We start from the raw sequence: 20,920 nt of genomic DNA, 5'->3' as shown, positions 1-20,920 counted from the left end.
GCCAAAACATTGAGTAGAATAAGTTAAGCTTTAGTGAATTGAACTTTGTGCCCTTTTAATGCTGATGTTATAAAAAAAGCCAGAGAAAGAGGCAGATGAACAGAAGGCTTATCTTAATTATGCTCCCTCTCCCTTCCATTATGAACATAATAACTGCCTAAAGGACTATATGCCTACTGTCTGTGGAGAATAGCTTTAAAAAAAACACCGCTATTAAATCTTTGGTGGCTTTGGTTCCCAACTGGTTGCGCCTCAGTAGTCAGACTTTATATTTGACTTCAAGTGACGACCAAATTCGGTACCAGAAATGTTTGTCGTGCAAAACACTGAAATTTATTCATGGGTTTATTGTTGTTTTCGAAAGGTCTCTTGAATTTTAATGGCTTTATGCTGTCGCCAGCTAATAATTCCCTGCACAAAACAACACACCTGTTAATTTCCCAGTTTACTGATAATGACAGATATAGTTTGGAAGCGTTGGATGAGAAGAATCAATAATTTATTTTGCTTTTCTATAGTTGGCTGCATTTGTTATTTATATATCTTTATATATTATATATTTTTTGTCACAGCCCTGTAAAGAAACCCCTCATTTAAAGGTCCAATGTTTAATTTTTAGAGGACCTATTGATAGCAATGCAATTTAATATACATTACTATGTGTTCAGGGGTGTATGAAGACCTTACATAATGAAGCGTTGTGATTTTATTATCTTTGAATGAAATCACATTTAATACACTGGACCTTTAAAGAATGAATTAAAGGACATCTTATTCCTGCATATGAAACCTTTTCTATTTAATGTCAGTAAGAAATGCTTGTACTGTAAAAAAAAATGTTTCTAAAACCAGTCATTGAAATGAAAAAAACACCCATTTTTCTCAGAGGGGAACGCAGACACAATAAAAACAAATGAAAGCGAGCCCAGGGATATCGTTTGTGTGTCATTATGTGGTACTGTTTTGCTTTTACTAATTCAATTCCACAGGTGCTCTATGAACCGTAGGCGAAAAGACCACAATCCCTCAAGCACAAAATTGAATTGCCGTTCAGCGATTGACAGGGCTGATTGTATGTTTCTTCAATCATGTTCAAGAGGTCATCTGCTCAAAACCTCCCCTGGACTACAATCCAAAACTGGGATGAAATGATTCTGACACATTTAGTAAGTCCACAGGTTATATGTGACCCTGGAGGACAAAACTAGTCTTGGGAGTCATTTTTTCGAAATTGAGATTGAACATCTTGAGGCTGAAGAAATAAACTTTCTATTGATATATAGTTTGTTAGGAGAGGACAATATCTGGCGAGAGAACAACTGTTTACAATCTGAGGGTGCAAAAAAAACGAATATTAAGAAAATCGCCTTTGAAGTTGTTAATCTGAGGCACTGTAGCAGGCCATCCACTCACAAAAAAAAAGTTTTCATACATTAACGGTAGGAAATTTATTAAATATCTTCACGTAACATGATCTTTACATAATATCTTAATTATTTTTGGCAGAAAAGAAAAATATTTCATTTTTACCCCTACAATGGATTTTTGCTACTTAAGACACATCTGTGCAGTACATAACATTAACTTGATCATTCAGTATTAAACTACCTGTGTGCAACCCCGGGATTAAATTCCACAAGGTATGTGTGCCTCTAAAACATTCTGGATGCCATTCAAGGATGAAGTAGAAGATGGGGGAAAGAGAGACAGAAAAAGAGGGATGAGAGTGTTTGGTGAGAGAGAGAGAGAGAGAGAGAGAGAGAGAGCTGTTTTGCTCAGAGGCTGTAGGATGATAAGGGTAGATCTGCTTAGACCATGAAGAAGTGCATAGCTGCTGTTGTAAACAGAAGAAACAGACTCTAAGAAACTGGGTGAGTAAACCAAAGCTTTTTATAACTCGCATTGCTTAAATTTTGCTACGGTATATCATCTCTATGAAGTTTTGAAGCTTCTGTATGTAAAGCAGAACTCTAGTTTATTTATGTTAACAGGATTAAATCGTGTTTTCCACTATATTTGAATAGCATCATTATCTTGCACTAGTTTGATATCACAACTTTTAATTCAGTTCATTAGTCTAATACTCTATAAACTCTTTCTTTATTGTTTGTGAATGTAATTGTGAATGTTTGCATCCACTCAAAGTATACGTGGCAACCTGATCTAATAGAACGTGAATGGTTTTCCAGCATTATGCAAAATAAAACATTATCAAACTTTGACAGGCAAAATTGATTTCATCTGGCTGAGCTACAAACTTCTACCCAAATGCCAAAAATATTTTCTAGGTTGTGAAACTCAACTTTAAAATGGTATGTCCAGTACTCTGGTTTAATTCAAAATCTGTCAACCCATTTCCAAAATAATACGTAGGAAGGCTTCCCCATGCCATTTTTAAATGAGCTAAACGTTTGTGAAATTCCTCTCACACAGTCTCTGTGACCTGATATGGTCATAGTGCTCTCAGTAATGTACTTGCATTTTCTCACAAAGAAATTGCTTTTCGTCCGCTCTATGTTAACAAGCTGGCCACAATTGTTCCGAGATTTTAAAATGACATCTGTGATTGTTTAGAAGTGTGGAGTCCAGCAGCAGAAATGACAATACAGTAAGTTAGATTAGACACACTGACTACTCCGTTATAGTCTCGCAGTTTCATTTTTGAGCATGGAGGAGGACTGTCATCTTGTTTAGTGTTAAAAAAGAAAAAGTGACAAAAGGTAGCGCCTGTCCTCTCAAGTCCCACTAGCCCATTTCCCGGGTGTGAACAACCCTTTGAATTCAACTCCGCAGGACATTTTGTAATATTAGTCTGGCACAGAGAAGAAAACATCATTGTGAGTTGCTAATGGATAAGCCGTGATTGATATGAGCATTGGCCACATTTTCAGTTGTAGTGTAAAGGTAATGCTGTGACATTTTCACTGTGATGTCAAAGTCAACTTATATGTTATTACTGTGCTTGTCAATGTCAGGAGTCTTTTATGTTAAATGGTAGATATTTTGTGTGTTATGAAAAATCTAGGCAAAACTTTCAAAATGTTATTTTAAGGTTGCATTTGTTATCAATTAGTGCATTTAATGCATCAGTTACTGCATCAGCTAAAATGAACCAAAAACAAACAATATTTCTATGCTTCAAAAAAAACAGACAAAGTACTGGCAGAACATTACTAGGACATTTCTGTTAATGTTAAAATGCAATTTAGTACAGTGCAAAATACAGGTAAAGCAACTGTAAAAATGAATATGGAAAATTCCTTCATATTAATAAAGTATATTGCCCACTATTTTTACTCATTTGTGTGTATAGCATCTATTGATCTAAAGGCTAAAGACTTTTTCTCAGATTTTGCCCAGATTTTCAGTCTGGACTTGTTGCAGAAAGTCTGTGCCAGTCTGCAGATTTGATCAGTTAGTGCGTTTCTATCTGAAAATTTCAAAGAGTCACTTTGCAAGTGTAGGACGTCTAGTTTAAAAAAGATCTGTTCCAATTTTAGAAGTCTTGTAGTGTGTTCCAGCCATTAGTTAATTTGGTAACACTTTAAAACATGTATGTAAAATGCATTACAAAGAGTTATCGAATAGTAAAATGCATTATAATTCTTCATAACGTGTGTTGTAATGCATTATATGTAGTTGTAATGAATTATAACCAATTTAAAATGTGTAGTGCGACAATGAATTGCTAAGTGTTATAATGTATTTACTGTAATAACAATTATTTATAAAACATTACAATATATTAAAAGGTGAATTCCAATGCTTTAAAACTACTTTTATAATGCAATATACATTCACGCTTTAAGGAAAGTCTTATCTTTCATTTAAATTTGAGCATTTTTTTTAAACAAACGTTGTAGCTGTAAACATTAGTTAATGCACTATGAACTAACGTGAATAATTGTATTTACAATACCTAACATTATCACAGATTAATATTAAATAGATTAATACATGCTAAAAATTATATTCCTCATTGCTGGTTCATGTTAGTTTATTTACTCGCGTTAAAAACAAATACAACCTTATTGTGGTTGTTACCAGTGTAACATTTGTTAAAAAATTACTTGTTTTATGTAACTATTTATTTATTTGGTTTATTACAATTGGTACATTAATGAAACCTTTGGTTACGCCTACACAGACTTTTTAGACCACTTCACAAGATGTAAACACGTGGTCCAGAATCCCTTCTGGTTTCAGTTTTTATTTATTTAATTAAAAAAATTAATACATATACTTAAAGAAGTAGTGAGTGTATTGTACTATTGTGAAACAAGAAGTTCTTCTGGACTGGCATTGAAAGAGTGTTGTTTACATCATCTAAAGTGGTCTATAGGTCTAACAATTTTTTACTAAATCAGCCAGTAAGTGATCAGTTTGTGCATGTGGGACTTTTAAAACATTGCTTTGATTGTTTGAGCATCCTGATCAGCCCAGGACGGCAACATAAGATCGTCTAAAGACATGCAAAATTTAATTTAATTATAAAATTAAAATCAATACGGTTACTGTAGGATTGCCAAACAGACGTTCTAGCTTTCTAGTATTACTAGCTTCAGTTGTCTCCAAATATTCAAAAAGCAACATGTTAATAGCCAATGTATAGATACAGGACACAATCTTCTGCCTGACAGAACAAATGCAAACAGATGTGAGGAGAGGAGAGAAGACAACAGCGTGAATTATGAGAACAGAGAGTAAATCTGCTGGAGGGAGAAGATGAATGAATGGAGCATTTGGCAGGGACGTTCGATGGTGTTAAGAGACTGAGAAGAGGACAGGGGTTACCAGGAAGCGTTTGAATTTTTTTGTATTTTTTTTCGATTTCACCCTTCAGGCAAATGTCCAGAAAAACAAAAAGTACTTGTTTTTCTCATGCATAATTCAGCGCTGGTCATGGTGATGTTTGAAGAACTTTCTCTTAGGCACCTGCGGATTTGTCCTGTATATGATATAGAAGTAGGTTAAACTATATTCTGAGTTTAATATAGAATATATAGAATATAGAATATTCTATATACTGAGATTGTTATTTCAAAATGATTTTAGAGTTTAAAAAATTTGATTTTTGGAACATGGTGGCTGATGTTAATGTTCCAAGGATTTTACTATAATCAGCTTAACAGTTTTTTGTGCGTTCATAAATTTCTTCATTCTATTCTTTTCAGCATACAGTAGTATGCTGCCAAAAAGTTTTTTTTTTCACTTGGCAAAGAGGTGACTGCAAGCAAAATGTAATTTGACGGCATTAATTTTTCATAGATTGTATTTTCAGTGTCACCATATTTTTTAATGTCATGTTTGCATTATAAGTGCCACATTTAATGTCAGACACAGACAGCCAACTACATTGTGTTTTCCTGTCACCAATTTTTGGACTAGCATGAAAACATAATAACTCACAGATTGTAAAAGTAGGCAACTGCTGAGTCATCATCTATTTGTATACAGTATATATATATATATATATATATATAAGAAGGATGCCAAAGTCCCATTAGTTTATTAGCTAACAGGGTAGGATGTTTTTTTTTTATTTACCTTGGTTGTTTTCACTGGGTGCCTTTTTATAGTACAAAAATAAAGGTGCTTAAAAGGTTCTTCACAACTATGCCATTGAATAACCATTGTTGGTTCCACAAAGAGCCGTTTAGCCAAAGGTTCTTTGAACAACCATCTCTTTCTCTCTTATTTAAAATCCGAATAACCTTTTTAGCCACAAAGAACCTTTGGTGAGACAGAAATGTTCTTCAGATGTTTAAGGTTCTTTATGGCACCTTTTGAAGCACCTTTTTATAGCCAATATATAGGATACGACACTGATGTAGTAAGACAAATCAAATAGTAAGACAATGTGCAATAAATGCCATATTTCCATGAAATATTCAAATGAAACAATGAATGCTTTATCCAGAAGCACTTCCTTTTTCAGTTATTATAAATGTTATGTTGCTTATATTTTTTAACATTTGTGTAGTGTTAAAAACTTCAGGACAGGAACAGTGTTGGTAAGGTATAAAAAGTGGTCTATAATCATATAGTACTGAAAAAGAGTTCTGAAAAAAGACCCACTTAATCAACAAATTCGCCATTGTCATAACAAAGGTGGATGTAGCTATATCGCATATTATGATTTTTTTATTTTTAGGACTATGATCCTTTCAGTTGTACTGACAAGTCTCTCCGAGAAACCATTCCCTACAAAAGCCTTCATCGCAGCTTCTTGACATGTTTTTCAGATCGCATCCACCTAGCAAGGATTTCTTGTCCTCCGGTCACATCATGGATGTTCTTTTCACATCCTCCTTCCCTGTATTATGCCACCACAATCTCACGGCTCCCTGCTCCGACAACCAAACCGCAAACTCCACATCACCCGCTCTGGTTAACCCCCCAGCTTTTGGAATGTCCTACTTTACCATGACCCTCGGCACGCTCTCAAACCTCACGGCTCTCGCCATCCTAGCCCATTCCTACACCCGCTTCCGTCGTCGTGCCAAAGCCCCGTTCCTTTTGCTGGCTTCATCCCTGCTTCTGAGTGACCTGGCGGGTCACGTGATCACAGGGGCCCTGGCACTGCACCTTCATTTGGGAAGAGTAAAGCATCACGGGAAGGCAGTGGTCCTGGAGCCTCCACAGGCATACTGTAAACTGTTCGGGGCTTGCATGGTGTTTTTTGGCCTTTGCCCTCTGATGCTGGGAAGCGTGATGGCGGTGGAGCGTTGCATAGGTATCACGCAACCTCTCCTGCACTCCACCGTGGTTACCATCTCACGCATCCGCCTCACCATACTGCTCATCGCCTCTACGGCTCTCAGTTTAGCGGGACTCCCTCTGCTGAACGTGGGGGGTTACAAACCACAGTTCCCTGGTACTTGGTGCTTTTTACCAGTATACGGTTCACTTTCCACAGCAGATGCAAGCCTGGCCTTGGCTTTTTCCACATTGGGGATCGTCTCATTGACAGTCTCTGTTCTTTCGAATACGATAAGCGGGATGCAGTTACTCCAGGCGAGGTTTAAGGATAAATATGTTAAGTCAAGCATTGCTCGGAGACAGGGGTCAGTCTCTTCCTCATCCCTACGTTCCCTGGACGTGGAGATGATGACACAGTTGGGCGTCATAACCGTGGTGTCCTGCATCTGCTGGAGTCCCTTTCTTGTAAGTGATCATTCGATCAACATGTCTTTCTGCATGTATGATTATGTCATTTGACAGCTCAATGCCACAACCTCTTCCGTTTCATTACGCAGATTTACATCCTTATATCCGTGATCAAGTTTTATGAAGGGATCTCCAGACTGGAGCCCCAGTGTGAGGAGCTGCTTCTACTGGCCCTGCGTTTGGCTAGCTGGAATCAGATTCTGGATCCCTGGGTTTACATCCTCCTGCGGCGAGCGGTCCTCCGCAGAATTCTGCATCTGTTGCAGCCCGAAAGAGTCATGTTCACACAGAGCAGCTCCTACAGAGATTAGCCCCGAAAACAGACCAGTTTATGCTGATTGCACACTTGTTTACATTGAATTGTGAACTAGGACTTATTTGTATATTTGTGGTCAATATACGTGAACAAAACATGTGTGTAAATTATGTCAAATGTGTACTGCAGCTTTCAAAAGAGAGAGAAATCTAAATTATTATTATTTGCAAATGCAAATGATCTGGGCTGGGTTTCCCCAAACCTTCTTACGCTACGTCATTCTTAAGTTATACCTTAAGAGTGATAGCGATATATTCTTAAGAACGACATCGTGATACAAAGGTTTCGGAAACCTTGTTCATACTTGCACAGAAATAAGCATTGCATGAACATGTTAACCTAACAGTTTGCAGAACTTTTAAGTTGTTAAAACTTATTACATGTAGTAATAATAAAGGTTACACTTTATTTTACAGTATGTGTACCTATAGTGTACTTACCTAAGAAAGTACTGGGTAATTTATAGTAACTACATGGGATAAGTTTAGGTTAAGGGGTTCAGGTTTAGAACCTAGCTTTAACCAAGTTATAATACTTACTATAACAAGTACACAGTAGGAACATGGGAAACAGGACTGTAAAATAAAGAGCTAATGATACTATTATTATTCATAATAATAGTAATAATAATAAATGTACGAAGAAGAATTACAATAATTATTATACCATTGTTACTATTATTATTGCACGGTTTACATTGATGTTAAAAATAAATCTGGCATGGTATTTGTGTAAACTGTGTAAAAGAGAAAGGGTTACGATTAATGCTGCCCTCGCGTGCCCTCGGAAATTCGATAATTCCCACATCAACCCGGACGTAAAGTCTGGATTTAGTAACATTAAAAGTATGTAGTAACAATAAAAAATCATGTTAATAATGATTTATCAGCATTAAAGAGGACCGTTCCATAAATGATTACCTGGTTGAAGTAGGAATTTTCGAATTTCCGAAAGCACTTGTGTTTGTGTCCAATGTTACCTTTTATTTATTCAGCTGTGAATCTGTTTATTTACTGTCTCATAAAGGTTTGTGAATTAAATATTACAATCTATAGCTACTGTTGATATTTTTAAGCGCTGTCCTACGCAGTTGTTGATGTAAACAAACCGTGCATGACCCTGATTACGATGTCGCAAAAGCTCGCGAGACGTCAAGTGTGAAATACGAAGCGATCCATCGGTGATCCGCCCGTCAGTTATCAATGTACTAATAAAGCCATAACAAACACATTACTGTTAAAACACGCGTTTCCCGCTTTTATTGTGAAAAACAACCTCTCTGTCACAGCCATTTTGAAACGCCTTTCTCACCATCTCCGGCTGTCTGTGGCTGAACGCAGCCGCCCGGTGGCTGCAGATAAACACATTTTGTCGAAAGCGTGTAAGACCGCAGTAAGAGCGAGCGTGTCACTTCTCAAGACATATTCATGTTTTAACACTAAACTCGTTTTCAGGATTATACTTTTCCACATTCTCCGCGATCAGACATTCGTGCTACTTTTAAACGAGGACGGTAGTTTTGGCATAACTGTGCTCAACCTCTAACTACGACAGCAAGGTCGACCCATGTCTCGACAGATCGGGCGTATCTGAAGCATATCTCCTCACCGTAGGTGAGTTCAGCGCTCTTATATTGTGTGTTTTATGTCGTCATAACACTTTATTCTGCCTCTGGACGACACGATGCTGCTGCTGATGCTGTTGACGTTGATATGTGTGTGTTTGCAGAAGTGAGTGAGTTGTGTACCGTGTGTTTCAGGATGCGCTATGTGTCGAGCGGCTCGCTGTCTCTCGGGTCTCTGGGTCTGCTCCGTCTCTTCGGGGCGTCCTGGTCCTGGAGCCTCGCTGCGGGTCTGGGGGTTTATTTGGGGACCGGAGGGTGGAAGTTCTTATATGTTGCCATTCGCACGGCTAGAAGGGACATCTTGTGAGTCTCGGTGTTTACTATCTTTTTCTGCATCATGTCAAAACGCACATAAAACACATCATATATTATAGTATAAACACATTTAAACGCAATAAACTTGATAAACTTGTGGTTTTGGTTCCGCGTTTCCATATTGTAAGTGAATGAGAACCGATGCTCTCAAAGCTCCAGACGTAAACTTTATAATTTTTTATAATTTTAACTTTTATAACACTTTTTTGACACTTGGCAAGTTAAAGATTTGTGTAATATGATGTTTTGAATTACAATCTTGTAGACATTATTTACTATTTGAATGCTAATATGTATATATATATGTATATAATAGGTTTTTACGTTTAACTTTTTTTCTATACTGTCTATACAAGGTTGTGGGTTCGATCCCAGGGGATTGCAAATACCTATGTAAACTTATAGGATAAAAACCAATGTAAGTCGCTTTGGATAAAAGCGTCTGCCAAATGCGTAAATGTAAATGTAATGTTTAGCTTAAATGTATTTTTTTAAGCTCTTTTGCAAAACTGTGAATGCGCTATGGGAATCTGAATATCTTGGAATCTGAAAATAGCTATAAAGTGTAATGACAGTGAATTTTGCTTTTTTCTGAAGCCATGCAATAGATTGAACGGACCAAAATCTTAAAATATTTAAATTGTTTTAATAATTTATTTATGAATAAGTGATTTAATTCATGTAATTTTATATAAATTATTTTTAACGCATTTTATGGTCTTCACCGCTTTACTGTATAGTGAAGAAAGGATAAGGAATGAATTTGGGGTGAAAGAGGAAAGGAGAATCCGGAAAAGACCACGAGCTGAAGCTCATACTCGGGTGGCTCAATGCGCTATTGTGCAACGTGTCCCACTTGGCTATTGCCACTGACCAAAAACTATTTCTTAAGTCAGGTCAAGTGTAATACGGTGTGCTGGTGTTAATTCAAATAATAGTTTTCTTCCTCTTTTGTCCGTCAGCGGTCTGAATGTGCTCATGAGGGTTAAAATTGCACTATGGCGTCACATTCGCAACGGAGACACCATACCCTCCATCTTCGCAAAAACTGTGGCTAAGCACCCGGACAAACCAGCGCTCGTGTATGAAGCCACCGGTGAAACATGGACCTTCGCCGAGTTAGACCAGATCTCCAATGCTGTGGCCCACTGGGCGCTGAGTCAGGGCTGGACCTCAGGGGACGTGGTGGCGCTGTTCATGGAGAGCCGGCCGCTCCAGGTGGCGCTCTGGCTCGGTCTGGCCAAAGTTGGCGTGGAGGCTGCGCTGATCAACTTCAACCTCCGGCGGGATTCGCTGTTGCACTGTATGGGCGTGTCTGCATCTCGAGCGCTGGTGTTTGGAGGAGAGCTCGCAGACGGTGAGTCATAAAGATCTTTCGAGTAGGACCGTCAGGTCACATCACGAATCGGAAGTACACACACAGGTCAGAAGTAAATGTGTATGCCTGCCTGTGTTTGCAGCTTTGTTTGAAGTGAGCCCCTCTTTGAGTGAGAACATGGTCCGGTTCTGCACGGGCGATCTGAGACCAGACCAGTTAGCAGCACTGAAGTCTCAACCTCTCGACTCCATTCTGGCATCTTCTCCCCGACACCCACCGCTCTGCACCCCGACCAAGGGCATAAATGGTGAGTGCCACAGAGTATTCAAGGGTTTAGCTGTAGAGCAGACCTCAATAACTAGGAGCAAAATGTTTTAAATACAATTGTGGAGTAAACAACAACATCTGACCGCTGCTGATGTGATAGGAGACAGGTGGGCTCAGTCCCCATATATGATGCTGAGAGTGACATAATCCTGTGCTGTTTGTCAGTGAAAACTAAGAAAATGAGTAGGCTATTCAGTCCCCACAGGATTTTGCGATTTTGCAACTTGCTAAATTTTGAGATTGTCGCAGATTTCCTGCATAATTTGGCCAAAGACGCCATGTGACGCCCTCACATTCTGTCTAAACCTGCTCCAAAAGTCAAGCAGAGAGATACTATAGAAGGGAGATACACGGGTCTGAAATGCAAATCTATTAAAAAAATTGCCTCTGGTATCCTTTCCTTTGTTCCGCTGAGGGCGTTAGCATTAGCTGTTCGACTTTTTTGGCTAAAGATTGCAAGCTAGTGGCTTTGAGCCAAGTCAGCCTTACGGATTTGTGTGTCATGTCTTAAACAACATCATGTTTATTTCGGTGTCAATGAACATTCATCACAATCAACTAAACGCTGATTTCTTAAAAGTATGCAAGGTTCAAGGCATAAACTCATTGCATAGACATTTCCACAACCATAAACATGAAACGATATGTGTTTGGTTGCTTGACCTGTCAGTCAAAATGGCCTTTTGGGCGGGCCTTAAACTTAAAGCAGTTTAACCTTAAAGGTTTCCAGACCTTCAGTATGAATCTGCTACAGGCCTTCTAATGATAAGTTATGCATTAATAATGTTTCCGCAGGTGCTATTTTTAAAGAAGAACCCTATTCGGCAATTCAAGTCGTTTTTTTATTATTTTTCTTTAAAAAAGTATTTAGCGCAATATTATTATAAAGCTCCTGCAAAATGAAGCATTTTTTGCCTCAGAAATCACAAAAACTCTGCAAAATCCTGTGGGGACTGGCTAATAATCAGAAAAGACTTAAATAACTTGTTTTCCTGAGGGGAAAATCCAGTTTAACCAGTAAGAAATGTGACTTTCACCCACCCATCTGCAGGTGTGGCAGAAGTGAAATCAAATATTACTCTTGAACAAAAATGAACTGACCAGGTGAACCATCTGATTCACAATCAGTTAATATTCCAAGAACGTTTGTCTATATTTCTTTTACCATAAACCCACTGAAGTGTTGCATTTATTAAATATCCTTTGCTTTATGGTGGTTTTGTGGCAGCCCTTCATATTACAGACCATTATGTTTTTACAGATGGTTAACCAGTTGTGAAACTTCCAGACTATTAATCTCAGGACGTAAAGTTTTCTGGCACCGTGCCGGATCTCCGGCTTGCGGCGTCTGACTGCAGAAAAGAAGAATGACTTTAATAAAAGATTACTTGAGAAAGCTTATTGATACCACTCCGAGTTCATAAGTTTGCCTAACAATGGTATGAGAGGAACACGGCTATCACTCTCAACCAATCAAACATTACCAATCAGAATTCAAATGGGGCGGGTCTTGTTTGCGGGAGTGAGACGTCACATTGGAGAGTACGTTAGCAATCAACCGTCGGCAGGATCGAGAGTAAGTTTATAAAGCCTAAGCGGGAGCAGCTTTTAAGTCCATTATGACAAATATGACATGCACAGGGAGACTGTGACATAAAGATTGATAACTTTGTGTTGTTTCGGCAAATCATCAAATCACTCTTCACTTCTGGGCATCACACACTCAAGTACGTGCGCGCTTACTGCCATTGAGATATCAAGGATTGATTTCTAAAGCGTCTAAATCATTTTCAAACTTTTTCACAGTTTATGCACTATCTCACACGGTTAAGCTAAAACATGGTCGTTTTTGTCTGAGTGAGCGTACAAAGTTGAGAAAGAAAACAGATGTCAATACATAAGTGACCGAAGCCTGAAATTCCTGCTATTCTATGTGGTTGATATGAATCAAACAAATGAAAAGAGAAGCACTCACTGCTGTGACTTGTGGCATATCATCACCATTAATACATATAAAAATAATGATTACATTTCTACTAGAGCAAACAATAGTTTAGTAGAGTACAAAATTCATCATTGATCTGGTCACTTTATTTTGATCTCAAAATGACACCCTCGATAGGCCAAAAAATGTGAGTCTTAGTTGTTTGCTTTTTAAAAAGTAGGTGATGAATTTGGTTGAATTTGGTATGTTAGGCTATGTTTTTATATAGCATAAGTCCATAAAACTATGTTTTTGTGGGTTATAATTATGCCCCACTTCTTTTGAGTCATTCTGTGATCCAGACGCATACCATCAAAGTTTAAGAAAGGTCTGTCTAAGAAGCTCAAAAACGGCATGTTACTAGTTAGTTTCAAGCAAAATAATGTCTAAATAATGTTCTTTTTTGTTTGACAAATAACCTTTTGTATGTGTCTACTCTCGCAACACTGCAAAAATAAAGTTCAGGCTCAGGATTTTATTTTGCTTTAACCCCTGTAATCTGAATCCATATTCAAGACAAGAAAACATTACACCGAAAAAGCGTGTTTTGATCTCAAGGGGTAGCTCTGTTTATTGTTCGCTCTTAAGATTCCTCTCTTCATTACAGAGAAAGTGGATTGCATATTACAGAACTTATCACAGGCACACTTCAGAATTGACTCGCGGTTTTCATTTGCATCTCGCAGGGAGGTATATTCTCAAAGGAGCCGTGTCAGCTCTCATGATACTTTGCAAGTCTGTCAGGGGGTCCTCCACTCAATTGTCAAGACCACTTTAGATGATTCGAGAAGATAACCTGTTTGAAGACATCTGTTTAAATGTGAAAAAAGAAATGAAGTGAAAGAAAACAGCTTGTTTTTAATCGTATTGTTTAGGGAAACGCTTTTGACCACAATAATCATGTACTTAAAATGTAATATTGTTCCTGCAATTCTTGTAGCTTATAAAAATGTAGAATAGCTTAAAAAGTTGCAAATACTTATGACATGCAAAAGTTTTTGTAACAGTCTGGATTCAGTTTTTTTTTTACATTCTTACAGATCATTTGTTCTACATCTACACATCCGGCACCACAGGACTCCCTAAAGCTGCTATAGTGGTGCACAGTCGGTAAGTTACCGCATTTCCAATCTGTTAGTCTTAAAGGTAATATGTTTTTGTACAAGTAGGCTCACTTTCTTGAACGTTTTGATTTTCTAGCTATTTCAGGATTGCTGCTTTTGGGTACCATTCTTTTCGGATGCGCTCAGATGACATTATCTATGACTGTTTACCCCTTTACCATTCAGCAGGTATGTCTGGCACAAGAACAATGATATGAGACATTATTGATCTGAAGTCTTGTTGACCAGTTTAACAGCTTGCTGAACGTATGCCGTATGTGTTTTCAACAGGTAATATCATGGGGGTGGGCCAGTGTTTAATTTACGGTTTGACTGTGGTGGTCAAGAAGAAGTTTTCTGCAAGTCGGTTTTGGGAAGACTGCATTAAACACAACTGTACTGTAAGTCACTGCTGTACTGAGGTCCTCCATGACAAATAATCATTTCCACAATGTTGAAATAAAATTAATGCATGTGGAAAGTTCATAAATATTTCATGTTTATTTTTTAGAACTGGCTATCAAACAATTAATAGTGTCCATAACAAAAGTTTGTGCTTACATAGAAAATTAAATACAATTTTGTATTTAGGAAAACATACGCATACATGTATATATATATTTAAGAAAAATTCAATTGGTGAATATAAATACATACATACATCTATTTACCCAAATATTTATGTGTATTTGTATGTTTCTGTTTATGAAGGGGTCAAAGATAAAAAGGGGTTTAAACATAAAAACAAGAATTGAAGAATGAAGAAGTATTTAATTTAATTCCATTTTTGTTTTCAGAGCAAATATAAATATCATACATTATTCCCTGAAAATGTCATTAAATATAACAATCTTGTAACAACAAAATTTACAACAAAAATCTACTTATGCCATATTAAAAGACTCATTTATTTCCCCCAAAACACTAATTAGATGTAATTTTACATTGTTTTAAATTTGTTTCTCATTTTTTACTCATTTAAAGCACAAAATAAATAAAAAAATGTTATAAATATATAATCTTTATATGAACAAGTCAGAATAAGCATGTTGTTTGATTTTGTAAATAAATATTGTGCCACTGAATAACAATGTAATATTATTTCAAAATTTTGACACTTTATTCTCCCAAAACATATTTATTATAAATTATAAAGTAGACATTTTACTTACCTTTAATGTCCTTTTTATTGACATAAATCACTTTAGTAAATTTAGTTTCATGGGGACATCTTAACGTCTTTGACCCTTATATATAATTTAAATTATTGGTAAATATAAGTACATTCATACTCCATCTATTTACACAAATATTTATGTGTATCTTTATGTTTCGTGTTTATGATTACAAAACAAATATGCACATTACACAAACAAATATTATGTAAGCACAAACTTTTATTCTGGACGCGATTAATCATTTGACAACTCTAATTTTCAGAGCTTGTTTACTAATATTTAGTGTTTTTTTATACAAGTAAATTGGACAGATGCCAAACTTGTGCTGCCTTCAATGACACTTGATTGTATTCGTTATTCCAAAAAAAAAAAAAACATTGTTAGAATTTTTAAACATGTAAAAACATGTAGTTTCTTCTTGTTTTCTGTCTAGGTTGTGCAGTATATAGGAGAGATCTGCCGATATTTGCTGTCTCAGCCCGTGCGCCCGTCAGAGCGTCAGCACAGGGTTCGATTAGCTGTTGGGAATGGATTACGGCCCAGCGTGTGGGAGGCTTTCATGGAGCGTTTTGGAGTAAAAGAGATAGGAGAGTTCTATGGAGCCACAGAGTGTAACTGTAGCATTGCCAATATGGATGGCAAGGTCAGATATCAGTGTTACTCTGTGAAATGACAAGACACATCACATTTATCAAATTTGTTCTAGTTGGAGAAGTAAACAGCCTCTCTTACCTAACACCAGGTTGGAGCTTGTGGGTTTAACAGTCGCATTCTGCCAAACGTGTACCCCATCCGGTTGGTCAAAGTGAATGAAGAGACCATGGAACTGGTACGAGACAAGCATGGATTGTGTGTGACTTGTCAACCTGGTACGTTCACACTCAAAAACACTTTTTCTGTTTGATTTATTTATCTATTGGTTATAAAGTGGGGTCTCAAGGTCTAAGACCGCTCGTGAAAATACATGGGAAATAGAGGAAAATGCTACATTTGAATTATATTACAACAGTATTTATAGTATGTATGGTACAGTTTGAGTCAAAGTTTGAATGGAAAATGTCAATCTCACATTTTCTTTGTATTTAATTTCACCCTATTTGTTTATTACTGGAACATAAACACCACAAATCTTTGCAAAACCTCATGTTCTATATTCATTTAATTGGAGGCTAGGAAATATTAAATTTTATTCACTTATCTTTTTATGTGACCCTGGACCACAATACCAATCATAAGTAGCACGGGTATATTTGTAGCAATAGAGCTCCGGAGGTTGACATTTTGGCAGGCAGTAAAGAATCCGCTAGATCACATTGGTATTGACAGTGGTCAAACAATCATTTAAAACCCGGCTGTTTAGACTTTACAAATCATATTATTTTAACATGGTCGACAGTTTCTGTGAGCCAGAGCAGGCGGGGGAAAGCAAAGGGCTAATCATTTTAGCATATTCTTAAGGATCCCGAATCCCTGATAGAATATTAAATGGTAAACTGCAGTATAACGTGCTAACCAGCACGTGTCACCGCTAACATTATCTCTTCCTGTCTGTCGTTATGCTTCCAAAATCCTAAACGAGACACATAAGAGCAGCACTCGCCTAGTCCAGCTGAGCAATCGCAGTGGGCTCCTAATGGCTGGAACACACTAAAAGACTTTTAAAATCTCAACAGATTTTTTTTAACTAGACGTCGTACACTTGCAGACTTTTTGAAAGTTTCAGATAGAAACGCACTAACTGATCAAATCTGCAGACTGGCAGAGACTTTCTGCAACAAGTCCAGACTGAAAGTCTGAGCAAAAGTCTTGTAGTGTATTTTAGTCTTAACACAACCCTATCGTGTCTGACCACCACTTCACTTCAGTGGAAGGTCATTTATTTTTGGGGGAAAGTTTTTTTCTTTGTAAAGTTAAGAATTTCAGCTTTTGGGTTCACCTCTCCACAACGTAATTACAGCGGTAAGCCAAAAGAGAGCGTTAAACCAGGCTTGGCTCCAAATATGAAATAAAAGGTGTGCCAAGTGATCTTTTCATGTTTTTTCTTGTCCTCATTCTTGTCTTATCATCTCCATCTCTGTGCAGTGAAGCAGTGATCCTGATCTATCGGTCAAGTTAGCTAGAACTTATGTGATCTTGTGTATGGGTATATGTTGTGTGTGCACGTTTGATGCATCTTTTCCACGCGATCACGTTAACAGCCAAAACTTATTTAACTCTGTGTCATCTGGTCATCATATAAACACGTATGATATCATTCGAAGCTTTAAAGGATTTACATTTATTTCCATAGTAACACTTCTTACCTTTTTTGGAACATCAAGTTCAAAAGCAATTGTACTGACCGGTAGCCCACCTTACTTGCGTATACATTTGGGCGGTCTTAGTTAAATTATACCATGAACTGACGTAGATTTGTGGGGGTGTGGTTACATGAGGTGTTTTAGGCAGGTCTGGGTGAGTATTCGCTTTTAGATAAAATGCATCTTTTGTTACCACACTTAAATTTTAGCAATTTTATGTGTCTAATACATGCATGGGCAACTTATAACGCACCAAAGACACAGAAAAAGGCGTATTCGCACCATATAATCCCTTTAAGTGGTCAGAACGACTTACAAAAAGTATCTTGGATTTAACATCTGTTATAAACTCAATTAAATTACATCATGACCTTGGTGTTTGTCAAAAAACGTATAATTCGGCCAGGCACTTTTTTTATGGGTGGTGGTTTAAATGTTATTTTGAATCCCAGTTTCTCAGGAAAATCAATATTAAAGAATACATAACATGAGATCATGAAAATAACATTTCATGCTGTGAGTAATTTTGCCTTGTTTGATAGTAAGCAGACTGCCATGTTGTAAATCCGTAGGTGAATGAATAACAAAGTTATTGGCTTGGAAACAAGGGAGTTCACTCTGAATCACACAAACGAGTCGTCCCTAGTCCGATTCGTGAACCGCCGCAGATTTACGTCACTACATATAGGACTGCCCACGAAAACTTCACTCTTCTCCCCCAAACAATGTAGCTCCGTGAGCCCTCATTCACGGTAGACCAATCAGAGCAGACTAGACCATCTGACCAATCACATCAGACTAGACTAGAGGAAAGGAGGGAATTAGACAGAGGAATCGTGGAACAAAATAATTTGAGAGTCAGTCAAGAAATAAGGGACGAATAAATGCCTATTATTACGAAATTATCATGTTTCTATGTACATAATCTTGTTGTTGAACACTCCATAAACCAAAGGAGGACCTTAAAAAATCCCTAGTTATATACTCTTTAATTTTTTTCCCTACAGCTTGTTTCATTTGTGCCAGTATGATTAGTTATTCTGTTTGTGTATTGCTCACAGGAGAGCCTGGGCTGCTGGTGGGGAGGATAAACCAGCAGGATCCTCTGCGACGCTTCGACGGCTATGCCAATCAGGATGCCACCAGGAAGAAGATTGCCCACAACGTGTTCAAGAAAAACGACTCTGCATATCTATCAGGTGCCGAGAAAGCATCCATGTCTAGACACTGTGGATCATTTGGGACGACAAAAGTGTTGTGTGTAGAATAAAATATGTGAATTACAATTAAGAAGAACCCAAGCTGTATCTAAAGACATTAATACTGAACAGACATGCTCACAACCTTAGCGATCATGTTTTGAGTACCAACTAGGGATATTTAGACCTGAGTTCTTTTTTGGACTGCCAATAAGTGTTGTTGGTTCGGTGTCTCACAGGTGACGTTTTGGTGATGGATGAACTTGGATACATGTATTTCCGGGACCGCAGCGGTGATACTTTTCGTTGGAAGGGTGAGAACGTCTCAACTACCGAGGTGGAGGGAACGTTGAGCAGTCTGTTGAGACAGACCGATGTGGCAGTGTTTGGAGTAACAGTACAAGGTGAGGAAATAAAAGAAACACTTGTTCTGAGGACCAACGTGTACACCTCAGATATAAAGTGTGCGTGTTTGTGTGCTCAGGTGTGGAGGGGAAGGCCGGAATGGCTGCCATCGCTGATTCAACCGGAAGCTTTAACTGTGAATCTTTCCTGAAGGAGGTTCAGCAAGCTCTGCCTCCATACGCACGGCCCGTGTTTCTACGTATCTCACCATGTGTAGATACCACAGGTTAGGGAAGAAAAATCATAGCGCAATTTTACAACTATTAATAACAACCGTCTCAAGTGCTTCGTGTTCCCAATTTCCTACTTTCACAGGAACGTTTAAAATTCAGAAGACCAGATTGCAGAAGGAAGGGTACGACCCACGGCTCACAAATGACCGGATCTACTTTTTCAACTCCAGAGCAGGCCGATACGAGCTCATGACCGAAGAGATGTATAATGCTTTCGAAGAAGGCCGGATATCTCTTTGAGATAAAGAGAGCAGTCCAAACCCACCCTCTGGAACGTAATGCAAGCGTAACCAATAGATTTGTCCAGCTAGTATTAGCCACATTTTTGTAATAATAGTATTGCATTTGAGAGGTTTTAGTATTAGAAAGCACAAGCCGTGCCTTGCAAATGACGAACTGATATGCAATGGATGAAAGAATAAGAGTGAGTTATTACTTAATCCATTATTCTGATCATACGGTTGTGTACAACCGGTTTTACTAAAGGCATTACTGTCGAAAGACAAGATTAAAAATGAGGTCTATCTTCTATTTGACATTAGACTTATACCACTAGACCAGTGGTTCTCAAACCGGGGGCATCAAAATGGATTCAGGGAAGGCACAGATTTTGTGTCATTTTATAAAATATAGATTTTTTTCTGAGATTTGATGCCATCAAATATCATTTTTCAACTAAGGCATACTCCTGACATAGTCTGTGAAACCGGGCCTATAAATCTTTATTTGGGGGGGACAAAGCGATGCACTCTATACAGAGGGGCCTTACACTGAAAAAGTTTGAGAACCACTGTACCAGACAACTGAAATATGACAATGTGTGAATGTTAACCGATTTGAGACTTTTATTACTCAAACTTTTGTTAAAATGTCTAGCTGTTGCGTTTAATCCCCAATGTGACTTTATTTTAGAATAATGAAAGATACTGAGTATCTATAAATAGCCACTAAAAAAGTGCCTTAGATTTGACCTCCCTAAGCTTGACCCATAAGTGGTAATGGAGAGTTTTTCCAGTGCCATGATTCTGATGTGATGCAGGTAAGCATTGAGTAATCGTATTAATCCTCTGAAGACTTCTGAATGAATAATGTTATGAATAAATGTTCTTACTGCAACTCTTATTCGCGTCTGGAGTGCGATTCTTCTCACATAATTCATTGTATAAGAAATAGTTAGGTCAAATGTTGCCAAAAAGTAAAATAATGTTTTTTTTCAAAATGAGATATCTGCAGTTGGTGAGTGTTTTTTGGTATATGGTAATCCAAAATAAAAATGAACAACTTTTTTTTGAATAGTAAAAAATGAATGTCACCCGACAGGGTTCTCATTGCAGTTTATGTCTGTATTAAAAACATTACTAAGAAACAATTTATACAAACTATAGCTCTCTACAAATGTACTTAACAAGGTAAGTATTATAATTTTTCTTTCCAGATTCCATAAATAA

At 37.5% G+C, this 20,920-nt stretch overlaps 2 protein-coding genes across 4 annotated transcripts; both read left to right on the top strand.

The window, feature by feature from the left end:
- The first annotated feature begins 1,824 nt into the window (after positions 1 to 1,824).
- ptger1c (prostaglandin E receptor 1c (subtype EP1)) lies at positions 1,825 to 7,481 on the top strand. Of its 2 annotated transcripts, XM_056753481.1 has the most exons (3): positions 1,825 to 1,871; positions 6,246 to 7,167; positions 7,260 to 7,481. In XM_056753481.1, exons 2-3 carry the CDS (start codon positions 6,289 to 6,291, stop codon positions 7,479 to 7,481), a joined length of 1,101 nt encoding a protein of 366 aa, XP_056609459.1. In that variant the 5' UTR covers positions 1,825 to 1,871; positions 6,246 to 6,288. The 2 variants fall into 2 exon arrangements, with proteins under 2 accessions (XP_056609459.1, XP_056609458.1); XM_056753480.1 differs by lacking the exon at positions 1,825 to 1,871 and having other exon boundaries at positions 5,610 to 7,167.
- A 1,320-nt stretch (positions 7,482 to 8,801) lies between these two features.
- slc27a1a (solute carrier family 27 member 1a) lies at positions 8,802 to 20,594 on the top strand. Of its 2 annotated transcripts, none has more exons than XM_056753479.1 (13): positions 8,802 to 9,099; positions 9,215 to 9,413; positions 10,388 to 10,782; positions 10,886 to 11,050; positions 14,095 to 14,164; positions 14,255 to 14,346; positions 14,449 to 14,558; positions 15,769 to 15,978; positions 16,078 to 16,204; positions 18,697 to 18,834; positions 19,074 to 19,238; positions 19,319 to 19,465; positions 19,555 to 20,594. In XM_056753479.1, exons 2-13 carry the CDS (start codon positions 9,247 to 9,249, stop codon positions 19,710 to 19,712), a joined length of 1,944 nt encoding a protein of 647 aa, XP_056609457.1. In that variant the 5' UTR covers positions 8,802 to 9,099; positions 9,215 to 9,246; the 3' UTR covers positions 19,713 to 20,594. The 2 variants fall into 2 exon arrangements, with proteins under 2 accessions (XP_056609457.1, XP_056609456.1); XM_056753478.1 differs by having other exon boundaries at positions 8,803 to 9,099; positions 9,246 to 9,413.
- The last annotated feature ends 326 nt before the right edge of the window (positions 20,595 to 20,920 follow it).

The sequence above is a fragment of the Triplophysa dalaica genome, chromosome 7, assembly GCF_015846415.1.
Source record: "Triplophysa dalaica isolate WHDGS20190420 chromosome 7, ASM1584641v1, whole genome shotgun sequence".
In the NCBI taxonomy this organism is placed as follows: domain Eukaryota; kingdom Metazoa; phylum Chordata; class Actinopteri; order Cypriniformes; family Nemacheilidae; genus Triplophysa; species Triplophysa dalaica.
This window is presented reverse-complemented; position numbering and strand designations above follow the sequence as displayed.

Bases quoted from the DNA above. Each gene is read 5' to 3' on its own strand.
- ptger1c (XM_056753480.1), top strand. From the start codon at position 6,235: ATGTTTTTCAGATCGCATCCACCTAGCAAGGATTTCTTGTCCTCCGGT. The intron at 7,168-7,259 runs GTAAGTGATCAT...TTCATTACGCAG, and splicing joins TCTGCTGGAGTCCCTTTCTT to ATTTACATCCTTATATCCGT.
- slc27a1a (XM_056753479.1), top strand. From the start codon at position 9,247: ATGCGCTATGTGTCGAGCGGCTCGCTGTCTCTCGGGTCTCTGGGTCTG. The intron at 14,347-14,448 runs GTATGTCTGGCA...TGTTTTCAACAG, and splicing joins ACCCCTTTACCATTCAGCAG to GTAATATCATGGGGGTGGGC. The intron at 19,466-19,554 runs GTTAGGGAAGAA...CTACTTTCACAG, and splicing joins ACCATGTGTAGATACCACAG to GAACGTTTAAAATTCAGAAG.